At 43.5% G+C, this 13,510-nt stretch overlaps 1 protein-coding gene across 4 annotated transcripts in view; it reads right to left on the reverse strand.

Moving 5' to 3' along the window:
- itgb2 (integrin subunit beta 2) overlaps positions 1–13,510 on the reverse strand; it is a 97,728-nt gene that overhangs the window by 26,627 nt on the left and 57,591 nt on the right. For all 4 annotated transcript variants that reach the window (XM_033024432.1, XM_033024431.1, XM_033024433.1 and 1 more), the window contains exons 5-8: positions 12,068–12,238; positions 10,210–10,451; positions 5,109–5,267; positions 2,480–2,575 (exon numbers count right to left, since the gene is read on the reverse strand). In XM_033024432.1, the coding sequence (XP_032880323.1) occupies positions 2,480–2,575; positions 5,109–5,267; positions 10,210–10,451; positions 12,068–12,238 (668 nt within the window). The remainder of the gene's footprint in view (positions 1–2,479; positions 2,576–5,108; positions 5,268–10,209; positions 10,452–12,067; positions 12,239–13,510) is intronic.

Below are 13,510 nucleotides of genomic sequence, written 5' to 3' on the forward strand. Positions count from 1 at the left end.
GCCCTGCGAATGGCTGCAGTTCCCTAGTCAGCTCGCTTGCTCCAGGTCTGGCTGTTGCACCCAGGTCGGCTCGCTTTTATTATTATTATTATTATTAAAATAGGTGCAGGAGTAGGCCATTCGGCCCTTCGAGCCTGCACCGCCATTCCATATGATCATGGCTGATCATCCAAATCAATATCCCATACCTGCCTTCTCTCCATACCCCCTGATCCCTTTAGCCACAAGGGCCACATCTAAATCCCTCTTAAATCTAGCCAATGAACTGGCCTCAACTACCTTCTGTGGCAGAGAATTCCACAGATTCACCCCTCTCTGTGTAAAAAATGATTTTCTCATCACGGTCCTAAAAGACTTCCCTCTTATCCTTAAACTGTGTCCCCTTTTTCTGGACTTCCCCAACATCGGGAATAATCTTCCTGCATCTAGCCCGTCCAACCCCTTAAGAATTTTGTAAGTTTCTATAAGATCCCCCCTCAATCTTCTAAATTCTAGCGAGTACAAGCCGAGTCTATCCATTCTTTCTTCATATGAAAGTCCTGGCATCCCAGGAATCAGTCTGGTGAACCTTCTCTGTACTCCGTCTATGGCAAGAATGTCTTTCCTCAGATTAGGAGACCAAAACTGTACGCAATACTCCAGGTGTGGTCTCACCAAGACCCTGTACAACTGCAGTAGAACCTCCCTGCTCTTATACTCAAATCCTTTTGCTATGAATGGTAACATACCATTCGCTTTCTTCACTGCCTGCTGCACCTGCATGCCTACTTTCAATGACTGGTGTACCATGACACCCAGGTCTCGTTGCATCTCCCCTTTTCCTAATCGGCCACCATTCAGATAATATTTTTTTGCCCCAGATTTGGATGTTGTGCCCAGGTCGGCTCGCTTGCCCCAGGTCTGGCTGCAGTTCCCAGGTCGGCTGCTTGCTCCGGGAATGGCTGCAGAGAGAGAGAGAGAAAGAGAGCGAGCCCGGGACGGAGCAGCCAGCCTTCCGCCCAGTAGCTACCCGCCAACACTCCTGCCCGTGCTGACCCAGGCCAGACTCCCCACACGCTGTGAAAGGAACTCTCCTCCCTCCCCCCTCCCCACCAGCAACGCTGTCCTTTTACAGCCACTTCCCATCAACTGCCAGCAAAGAGGGATAGACTTGGCTATCCCTCAGTACAGCAACATTGTTCTTGATGTGACTATACTGAGGGATAGCCAAGTCTATCTTTCTTGGCTAACAACCTAACCTTCGGCCTCCAAGACGCAGGTAAATTTTTGTGCCTTATTTTTGGGTAAAAATAGCATCTTCATTGCCGGGAAATACGGTATTTAAAATTATTAAATTGACTATTTAAAATAATTTAAAATTATTATTAGTAGTGATTAGAATTTGATTGTTTACATAAACCTTCATGTACTCCTAGCATCTCAGTATACTGGAAAAACTATAAGATAAACTTATCAGAGCTGTGCTTGAAAGGAGCATACAATAGAATAATCAGGTTAACAGCACAGTGACATTATCTCCGTTCTTTGCTTTGTTTAATTTTAGCTTCTGGTTGAATTTAAATAGTTTTTATATTCCATGAAGTCTTCACACTCTGTTGACCAACTCCTTTCCCCCTCAGGCAATTATTGATCTTTTAAATATATCCACGCTATTCAACAGTGCAAAATCTGCCTTGAAATGTCCACTGTTCAAGAGTATCAAACAAAAAGATAAACTTTCCTGCATCCTAAGAAAAAATACATTTAAATTTAAAGTACAGCATAATTTAACTTTTTTCATGGAAATATAGCAGTAAATCTGATAGAGTCATTTCACTTTTGGCTATCTTTGGAACATTAGAAAACAAATGCCTTGATAATAGTTGGCCAAATGGCTTAATTATTGTCTGAAGTAATTCAATGCAGGTTAAACTAAGTACTTTTACTTTACCTCAGACAAGCCTAAATTCCAACACCCTGACATTGGGATAACTTATTTGATATATACCTCACAGCAGAGAATAATACAGTAGAAACCTGGTTCTAACTCTTTTGAAGGAAAAAAAGTTTGTGGAAGGCAAACATGTGGCTAATTAATATGGAAGTCATGGTTAATTGATACTTGCTGTTTTCTCCTTTACCCCTGAGGTCAGAAACAAATTCACAGCTTTCCTTTCCTGTTATCCATTTACCTATTTATCATCTTATTCATGTACAAAGTGAAAAGTAGTTTGGATTAAAGATGTTCTGTTCTTGTTTCATATTCTAGGCTAACATTCCTTAAATGACGTGGATAAATTTAATATTTTTCATAAAATACTATTGTAGAGGTAATATTTTATGATTGGTAACTTGGTACCTTCCACATTTTTGTGAAATAATATCATAATGGAGTCATGTGAAAATGTAGCTGGCAAAATTATTCTTTAACTTGTTGTCTGAATATTGACCTCATTTTCAATAGTTAACAATTGTGTTGACTTTAATCACAAATCATTACCTGGTATATTGGCATAATTTTACTTGTGACTGCAAAAATGGGTTGGATGTTGTTTTCTGCCAATTTAGTAGCCAGCTCAGCGACAGATGGATAATCCTAGAAAGCAAACAAAGACAAAAATCTTTTTGTCACATCAAGGCTGGAAGAAAACCACAATTATCACATTACCCACCTGAGCTACATTGGGATCAATATCTGTGTAAACTACGAATGCTGTTTGATCTTGCCATTCAGAAAGAAAAGATCAGCCACCCAATTTATGAACTATCATATATTAATTGACATGGAAATTCAAGTTAATAATTTAACCTGAAAAATGAAGACCAGTTGACTCCATAATGAATGCTGATTGGCTGATTCACAGCTTGTGCTTAGGCTGCTCACCATCTTGGCTGCCTTGATGCCAAACCAAAAGCATCAAACTAATTATCTGCATGGAACACCCCTCCACTCACCTTCTCTACCGCATAGTGAGGTATTAGCAGTGCACATTAAACTCCAGTGATTGTGTTAACAATCTTGAATTCTTTACCGATGATGTGGGATTTGAAATCAATGAATAACATTCATAAATGTGCTAGTCAATGACTTGAGAGTATCTCTAATATTTATTTGCAGCTCATCAAAATAAAGAACTAGACGCTGGTTAATACACAAAGGACACAACGTTTTGGAGTAACTCAGCAAGTCAGGTAGCTTTTCTAGAAGAAAGCAAGAGGAGGAGCCAGAGGGCTGAGGGGAGCTGAGAAGGGGAGGAGACAGCAAGGGCTACCAGAAATTGGAGAAGTCAATGTTCAAGCAGCTGGGGTGCAAACTGCCCAAGCGGAATATGAGGTGCTGCTCCTCCAATTTCCGGTGGTGCTCACTCTGGCCATAGAGGAGGCCCAGGACAGAAAGGTCGGATTCGGAATGGGAGGGGGAGTTGAATTGCTGAGCCACTGGGAGATCAGGTTGGTTAAAGTGGAGGTGTTCGGCGAAACGATCGCCAAGCCTACGCTTGGTCTCACCGATGTAGATCAGCTGACACCTGGAGCATCGGATGCAATAGATGAGGTTGGAGGAGGTGCAGGTGAACCCCAGGAATGCTGAGGCCCTGTACAAGAAGGGACAGAGCTGCCTGTACATTGTACATTTTGAGAAGGTTCCGCTCCCTCAACGTCTGCATAGAATCATAGAGTGATACAGTGTGGAAACAGGCCCTTCGGTCCAACTCACCCACACTGCCAATAATGTCCCAGCTACACTACTCCCACTTGCCTGCACTTGGTCCATATCCCTCCAAACCTGTCCTATCCATGTACCTGTCTAACTGTTTCTTAAACGGTGGGATAGTCCCAGCCTCAACTACCTCCTCTGGCAGCTTGTTCCACACACCACCACCCTTTGTGTGAAAAAGTTACTCCTCGGATTCCTATTAATCTGCATTTGCAGTGAAATGCTGCAGATGTTCTACCAATCGGTGGTAGCCAGTGCCATCTTCTTCACTGCCATGTGCTGGGGCAGCAGGGCAAAGGCTGTGGACACCAATAGGATCAACAAACTCATCAGGAAGGCTGGCTCCATCCTGAGGGCGGAGTTGGAATCTTGGGAGGTGGTCTTGGAGGGGAGGATGCTCCTCAAACTGTGGAGCATGCTGGACAATACAGCTCACCCCCTCCATGAAACATTGGTCAACCTGAGGAGTACATTCATCAACAGACTGGTTCCACCCAGATGCAGGACAGAACGCCACAGGAGATCCTTCTTCCCTGTGGCTATCAAACTTTACAACTCCTCCCCTTCTGTCGTGGGGTAGACTGAGACTGAGACTGAGACTGCCCCCCCCCCACCTCCTCAATCTTTGCACATCCCCAAAGCCTTACCACTCATCACTCTATTTTCATGTATCATGTTTCATGTATTTTGTGCTTTTTCGCAAATTAATTTCCCTTCTGGGATAAATAAAGTTCTCTCGTATCGTATTATATTTTGGGGGAATTCTTAGTTATTTGTTAATTTCTGTTATTCAAGAGTGACTTCCCTCCATTGCATGAAATGCATGATATAAATTTTAAAAAATTGCAGGAATATAATTTTAAACAATTGAGAATGAGTAGTGATTTGTAAAATTAACAATGCTGTGTTTCAGTGGTGTGTATTATGCACCAAAACATTCAAAGATGATTCACTATTGGTACATCCAAACTTTGACATTGAGTCATGTACAAAAGGGTAGGATATATGAAATCATAAATAGGCATGCATTATGTATTGCAAGGTGCCATTCTACATATTTCCTGTTATAAAATAGATTTTCCAGCAAAGTTGGAACTTCAAAATAAAAATGTTCTTTAATTGGATCTGCAGCAAGATTGGGGTTGTACTAGCCATTTCTTTCATCAAGCCATTCATCCACTCCCGAGCCAAACATATGGGGCCTAATAATGAAAGCAGAAATACAACTGAAGCCAACGTTAATGAACTTACCATGGAAATAGTCCACTAGGATCAAAGGAAAACAAAATGTGTAAATACAATTCTGCTCTATCATCAACCAAGTGGGAGTGTTTCTTAGCTGTAATACTTAGGCTCCACATTGAAACCGGTTAGTTCTGTTTATAGAAACAGCATTGATCGAGGTTACACTTACATATTTTGTGTTATCTTCATAAAAGCCATCTTTGTTAAGATGACATTTGCCATCATTGGGCGTTAGGATTGCTCCAAGTTTTCCATCTCCAGCAAAATGAAATCCATCATCTGAAGTATACACAAGAAGACGTGTGACATTGCGCCATCCAATCCGCGCCTGTGGGGAACAGAGCTCTTTTTAGATTCCAGCAATATTTAATTGTTGCTTTTATGCAAGCCTTTACAAAGACAAAATTGTTTGAAGGTTTTCAGTTTTCACTAACTCCTTCAAAAATTTACAGAAACGATATTAATATTTTACTTGTGATACATCTATTAGCTTTAACTGATGGAGTGAGGCTTCTGGAACACAGTGGACACAGGGCAAGCTGGCCAGGAGCGGAAATCCCGGGGGGTGGGGGCAGGGGGGACAAGTCCCCCCCTATTTTGAGAGGTGGGGGACAATCCCCCCCCCCCCCCCATGTTTTGTAATCCGGATTTTAAACCCCGGTGAAATCTCCGCTTTCCGCGAGACAGTGGAGGTGGGACTGATGATCAAGGGCGCCGATTGGGCGAGGGAGACGTCGGTCAGCAGGCAATGGGGGCGGGACCATGATAATTCAGCACGATGATTGGAGGAGGGAAGTGTCGGTCAGAGGCAGAAGTAGGGGGAGTGGGACTCAGGATAGAACGCGGTGATTGGAGGAGGGAGACGTCCATGGGGCAAAGATCAGAGCGGAGCTTGAATTGCATGCCCAGGTCAAGCGAGAAACTCTCGGAGGACCTGGACACAGACCTGCGCCTCATCCGCGACCAGGATCGATCCTGGCTCTCCGGCGCTGCAATCGCGGCCGCACCATCACCGGACCATCGCCGTCCCCACCCGAGTGCCCCCATCCCCCCCGTTCCCCCACGCCCGGGGGGTGGCCACATATGTCGGGAGTTAGACGGGAGTGGTGCCCCCAGGCCCACAGCCAGCGCAGAGAAGCAGCGCTAAATCTAGTTCAACTCCACGCTGGATGTGGGCCTTACGCGATTTTTTTCAGCGCCTGCCGGCACCCGTCAATAATTACCGTCCATAGGCCCCACGGCTGAAGCCTCCGAAGCGGTGTGTGTGTGTGTGTGTGTGTGTGTGTGTGTGTGTGTGTGTGTGTGTGTGTGCGTGTGTGTGTGTGTGTGTGTGTGTGTGTGTGTGTGTGTGTGTGCGCGCGCGCATGCGCCCGCAGCCGCCAAGAAATTGTGTCCCCCCCCACTGTCCCCTCCATGTTTTGATAGCGATTTCCGTGCCTGAAGCTGGCTGTGAACTTTTGTTCCTTGCCCCAACTCGCCTTCCTGTTTAATAATTGCGGCAAAGAAAAGCCAAAAATATATCCATCAATCTGATATTATGCAAGTTACACTTAAATATAAGGACTTTAGCAAGTCCATTTTGGTTTTTCCGACATTGAAGGCATGGTTGTCTATTTATTGGAAGAGCACCTATGAGTACTGGCGAGAGCAGGAACAGGGAGATATGGGACCTGAACGTGTGGCTGAGGAACTGGTGCACGGGGCAAGGATTTGGATTCTTAGATCACTGGGATCTGTTTTGGGGTAAGGGGGAACTGTACAAAAGGGACGGATTGCATCTTAACAGGTGTGGGACCAGCATTCTGGCAGGCAGGTTTGCCACTGCTACACGGGTGGTTTTAAACTGAATAAGTGGGGTGGGGTGTCGAATGGGATAGTGGAGGATGGAGTTAAAGGGAAAGGGTTTCTTAAATGTGTGAGCGTAGAGACAGAGGGGTGTAAAATGAGGGTAGAAGCAATAGGTAGCAAGGTGAAAAGTAAAAGTGGCAGGCAGACAAAACCAGGGCAAAAATCAAAAAGGGCCACTTTTCAACATAATTGTATAAGGGGTAAGAGTGTTGTAAAAACAAGCCTGAAGGCTTTGTGTCTCAATGCAAGGAGCATTCGTAATAAGGTGGAAGAGTTGAATGTGCAGATAGCTATTAATGACTATGATATAGTTGGGATCACGGAGACATGGCTCCAGGGTGACCAAGGCTGGGAGCTGAACATCCAGGGATATTCAATATTTAGGAGGGATAGAGAGAAAGGAAAAGGAGGTGGGGTAGCGTTGCTGATTAGAGAGGAGATTAACGCAATGGAAAGGAAGGACATTAGTTTGGAGGATGTGGAATCGGTATGGGTAGAGCTGCGAAACACTAAGGGGCAGAAAACGCTGGTGGGTGTTGTGTACAGGCCACCTAACAGTAGTAGTGAAGTTGGAGATGGTATCAAACAGGAAATTAGAAATGCGTGCGACAAAAGCAAAACAGTTATAATGGGTGACTTCAATCTACATATAGATTGGGTGAATCAAATTGGCAGGGGTGCTGAGGAAGAGGATTTCTTGGAATGTATGCGGGATAGTTATCTAAATCAACATGTAGAGGAACCAACGAGAAAGCAGGCTATTTTAGACTGGGTATTGAGTAATGAGGAAGGGTTAGTTAGCAGTCTTGTTGTACGTGCCCCCTTGGGCAAGAGTGACCATAATATGGTTGAGTTCTTCATTAGGATGGAGAGTGACATTGTTAATTCAGAAACAATGGTTCTGAACTTAAAGAAAGGTAACTTTGAGGGTATGAGACGTGAATTGGCCAAGATTGACTGGCAATTAATTCTAAAAGGGTTGACGGTGGATATGCAATGGAAGACATTTAAAGACTGCATGGATGAACTACAAAAATTGTTCATCCCAGTTTGGCAAAAGAATAAATCAGGGAAGGTAGTGCATCCGTGGATAACAAGGGAAATCAGGGATAGTATCAAAGCGAAGGATGATGCGTACAAATTATCCAGAAAAAGCAGCATACCGGAGGACTGGGAGAAATTCAGAGACCAGCAGAGGAGGACAAAGGGCTTAATTAGGAAAGGAAAAATAGATTATGAAAGAAAACTGGCAGGGAACATAAAAACTGACTGCAAAAGTTTTTATAGATATGTGAAAAGAAAGAGATTAGTTAAAACAAATGTAGGTCCCTTGCAGTCAGAAACAGGTGAGTTGATCATGGGGAACAAGGATATGGCGGACCAATTGAATAATTACTTTGGTTCCGTCTTCGCTAAGGAAGACATAAATAATCTGCCGGAAATAGCAGGGGACCGCGGGTCAAAGGAGTTGGAGGAATTGAGTGAAATCCAGGTTAGCCGGGAAGTGGTGTTGGGTAAATTAAATGGATTAAAGGCCGATAAATCCCCAGGGCCAGATAGGCTGCATCCCAGAGTACTTAAGGAAGTAGCTCCAGAAATAGTGGATGCATTAGTAATAATCTTTCAAAACTCTTTAGATTCTGGAGTAGTTCCTGAGGATTGGCGGGTAGCAAACGTAACCCCACTTTTTAAGAAGGGAGGGAGAGAGAAAACGGGGAATTACAGACCAGTTAGTCTAACATTGGTAGTGGGGAAACTGCTAGAGTCAGTTATTAAAGATGGGATAGCAGCACATTTGGAAAGTGGTGAAATCATTGGACAAAGTCAGCATGGATTTACAAAAGGTAAATCATGTCTGACGAATCTTATAGAATTTTTCGAGGATGTAACTAGTAGCGTGGATAGGGGAGAACCAGTGGATGTGGTGTATCTGGACTTCCAGAAGGCTTTCGACAAGGTCCCACATAAGAGATTAGTTTACAAACTTAAAGCACACGGCATTGGGTGTTCAGTATTGATGTGGATAGAGAACTGGCTGGCAAACAGGAAGCAAAGAGTAGGAGTAAACAGGTCCTTTTCACAATGGCAGGCAGTGACTAGTGGGGTACCGCAAGGCTCAGTGCTGGGACCCCAGCTATTTACAATATATATTAATGATCTGGATGAGGGAATTGAAGGCAATATCTCCAAGTTTGCGGATGACACTAAGCTGGGGGGCAGTGTTAGCTGTGAGGAGGATGCTAGGAGACTGCAAGGTGACTTGGATAGGCTGAGTGAGTGGGCAAATGTTTGGCAGATGCAGTATAATGTGGATAAATGTGAGGTTATCCATTTTGGTGGCAAAAACAGGAAAGCAGACTATTATCTAAATGGTGGCCAACTAGGAAAAGGGGAGATGCAGCGAGACCTGGGTGTCATGGTACACCAGTCATTGAAAGTGGGCATGCAGGTGCAGCAGGCAGTGAAGAAAGCGAATGGTATGTTAGTTTTCATAGCAAAAGGATTTGAGTATAGGAGCAGGGAGGTTCTACTGCAGTTGTACAGGGTCTTGGTGAGACCACACCTGGAGTATTGCGTACAGTTTTGGTCTCCAAATCTGAAGAAGGACATTATTGCCATAGAGGGAGTGCAGAGAAGGTTCACCAGACTGATTCCTGGGATGTCAGGACTGTCTTATGAAGAAAGACTGGATAGACTTGGTTTATACTCTCTAGAATTTAGGAGATTGAGAGGGGATCTTATAGAAACTTACAAAATTCTTAAGGGGTTGGACAGGCTAGATGCAGGAAGATTGCTCCCGATGTTGGGGAAGTCCAGGACAAGGGGTCACAGCTTAAGGATAAGGGGGAAATCCTTTAAAACCGAGATGAGAAGAACTTTTTTCACACAGAGAGTGGTGAATCTCTGGAACTCTCTGCCACAGAGGGTAGTCGAGGCCAGTTCATTGGCTATATTTAAGAGGGAGTTAGATGTGGCCCTTGTGGCTAAGGGGATCAGGGGGTATGGAGAGAAAGCAGGTACAGGATACTGAGTTGGATGATCAGCCATGATCATATTGAATGGCGGTGCAGGCTCGAAGGGCCGAATGGCCTACTCCTGCACCTAATTTCTATGTTTCTATGTTTACTATACAGCTGCTGGTTGCTTTTTAAGTGTTAATAGCAGTTACATTTTTTGGTTTGTTTTTAAAACAATGGAAGCCAAGGCCAGGCCAAGAAGTAAGTTTCAGGGAATTTATGAGTCAATGTCAAATACGGGTTAACATTTGTCCATTGTGTTGTCATGTTCGGGGCAGTGCAGAGGACCTTGGAATGCCCCCTGGGAGGTTATTGAAAGTGAAAGCCATTTTACTCTGAACCCGACAGAAACCAAGGTACAAATTGTGTCAAAATGTAGTTAACTCCTCTGAGTTCCAGCCTTACCCCACACACTGCCGCTTGCATCATGGCATCCAGTCCTGCCTCTGGAGGGTCCAGGTTTCCGGAAATAGACTGTTTCCCAACTTCACTACTGAATAGTTTTGCATCATCTGTTAGCGTGAGGACATGTCGGAAATCAAACGGAGGCTGACATTTCTCATTTTTATCAGGGCACGGATTTTTCATCTTCTCTTCGTGGGTGTTAACAAAGGGCAGCACTGTCTTGTCCACAAAGGAACCAAATCCTGCAAGCAATAAAACTCATTATTTGAGGAGGTTTTTTTTGTGGTTATTATTCATTTGCATTGGATATTATTAATGTCCCTGATCTTGAGCAAGTTAAGTGTATGTAGCCTCGCACAATGATCAGATTGCCAAGAGTAAACCCATGTTTACTGTTGTTATTTCTACTCACGTATTTACCATTATCTTGAATGGATTCCAATTATTTATAAGAAATGACTAGCCCCTTCCAAAATCTTAATTATTCTTGATGTCTGTGATGAGAGTTGGCTATTGGCAATCTTTATCTTAAGAGAGACCATGGCAATTTTCAGTGAAATTCTACCCTTGTTCCATATCCATTGAGTGACAAAAGGTCAATACTAAATTGCAAGATAAAAATCTCCACGTCTTGAGGTACCTAATTCCCCTATACTCCAATTGAACAGCTTTTATTCCTTTGTTCAACAGAAAATTGGTTCCATGGAAGACTGAGAATGGTATTCATGGCAGTCGTTGTGTTCAGATCATCTGGGCAATGCATTTATTGAGAATGTATTGTGAAGGCAGAAGCAGGTAAAAGTGCTAATAATGGTGGTCATCTGATTAACTGCAAGCACCTCTGCTAACTAATTTTTGACCTGAGGGTAATAGATGCACAGGGTCGTTAACGCAGGGTAGTAGAATCAAGAAGCAGGGGACATGGGTTTAAGGTGAGAAGAAAGACTTAATAGGATCCTGAAGGGCAACATTTTCATCCTGAGAGTGGTGGGTATACGGAACGGACTGCCAGAGGAAGTGGTCGAGTCAAGTCCTATAACAGCATTTAAAAGACACTTGAACAGGTACATGGATAGGAAAGATTTAGAGGGATATATAGGCCAAATGCCAGCAGGTGGGACTACCAAAGATGACACATCTTGGATGGGATGAACCTGTTGGGCCCAGGGGACGGTTTCAGTTCTGGATGACTCGAAAGAGAATTGAGAAGTTTGAATTTTGATTCCTTTAATCTTTGAGGGTAAAACCATTTGGTAATCTCACCACCCAAAAATAGAAGGAAGTAAGGGGAATAAAGGAGAAAACCACCCCATTATTGCCGTGGATATCCCACATGAAGTTTGGAACTGAGCTAACTTTAAATGGTATATGGATCACATTTGCTGAGCATCTGAATGATAGCATAGTCATAGTACAACCAATATAATGTGTGGAGAAAATCCAAAGAAATTACAATTTCTCAGGAGAAGGAGATTCGATATTATCCACTCCACAGGGTATAATGCAGAAGAGAAATTTAACCTGATGCCCAATTATTTCTATGTTTTAACTGATATTAAGAGGTTCAGTTTTTCCCCATTTTTAAAAATATATCCTAATATTTAAAACAGTAAACTAAATCCAATGGAAGAGCAAGTTGTTAAATTGGCAATTAAACATGATCTGAATGTCCAAATGAAACTTTCCTCTTTATTTTGAATTCCAATGTAGAACATTATGCTGTGGCTCAAGACATAAGTAATTTTTACAGTGGAAGGGAGCTAACTGCCAACCTCTGAATTTGGTGAAAGGTTATGCTACGCCACTAGATTTTGGGTTATTAATTCAAAGTAGGCAAAGTAGAAAATGGTAGGCTCACCAATTTTAATAGATTTAGTGACACTTGTCAAGGCTTCAAGAAGCTGTCCTCCCAGTTTCTTCACCTTCTCCAAGTCATCTTTCATGGAATAAGACAGATCCATGAGATAGTACAGGTCAACGGGGTAACCTTCAGCGCGCTTAAATTTCACCTCAATCTTCTGTGGGCTGCCTAAAACACAAAACAATCAAGGAATTAGCAACCAATAAGTGGGACACGCCATTATTTTTCTCTCCACTTCATATGTGCGATCTTAAACCTTCGGCTATTTAATGTTGCACAACAGCAGTTGCAAAATAATGCATCATTTATTTTTGTGATCTTTAGAACCTGGTTTCTCTCTAAAGCCCCAAACCATATATCAAAGATCAACTGCTTAACTCCTAATATGTCATTTGCACCACTACACTCTACCCCAATAAATGCACGCAATTAGCCTTTGACATGCACAGTTCAACAATGTTTGTAGGGACAATAAACAATAGGTGCAGGAGCAGGCCATTCGGCCCTTCAAGTCAACACTGCCATTCACTGCGATTATGGCTGATCATCCACAATCAGTACCCCATTCCTGCCTTCTCCCAATATCCCTTCGCTATCTTTAAGAGCTCTATCTAACTCTCTTGAAAGCATCCAGAGATTTGGCCTCCACACATTCACAACTCTGGGTAAAAAAGTTTTTCTTCATCTCCGTTTTAAATGGCCTAACCCTGAAGGGCCTGTCCCAACTTGGGCGTCATTTGTGCGTAATTCACGCGACATAATTTACGCGTCACGATGTACGACGTGTGCGTCATGACGCGCACATGATGCGCGCATGGTGTGTGGTGACGTAGGCAGTGACGCGCGGCGCCCCAGGATTTTGGGATGTTCAAATTCTTCGCGCCCCATCTGACGCCCAAGTGGGACAGGCCCTTAATCCTTAAACTGTGACCCCTGGTTCTGGACTCCCCCAACGTTGGGAGCATGTTTCCTGCCTCTAGCGTGTCCAATCCCTTAATAATCTTCTATGTTTCAATAAAAATCCCTCTCATCCTTCTAAATTCCAGTGTATACAAGCCCAGTCGCTCCATTTAATCAACATATGACAGTCCCGCCATCCTGGGAATTAACCTCGTGAACCTACGCTGCACTCCCTCAATTGCAAGAATGTCCTTCCTCAAATTTGGAGACCAAAAGTGCACACAATACTCCAGGTGTGGTCTCACCAGGGCGCTGTACAACTGCAGAAGGACCTCTTTGCTCCTATACGCAACTCCTCTTGTTATGAAGACCAACATGCCATTAGCTTTCTTCACTGCCTGCTGTACCTGCATGCTTACTTTCAGTGACTGATGAACAAGGACCCCCAGATCTTGTTCTACTTCCCCTTTTCCCAACGACACCATTCAGATAATAATCTGCCATCCTGTTTTCGCCACCAAAGTGGATAACCTCACATTT

Source organism: Amblyraja radiata, chromosome 7, assembly GCF_010909765.2.
Source record: "Amblyraja radiata isolate CabotCenter1 chromosome 7, sAmbRad1.1.pri, whole genome shotgun sequence".
In the NCBI taxonomy this organism is placed as follows: Eukaryota; Metazoa; Chordata; class Chondrichthyes; order Rajiformes; family Rajidae; genus Amblyraja; species Amblyraja radiata.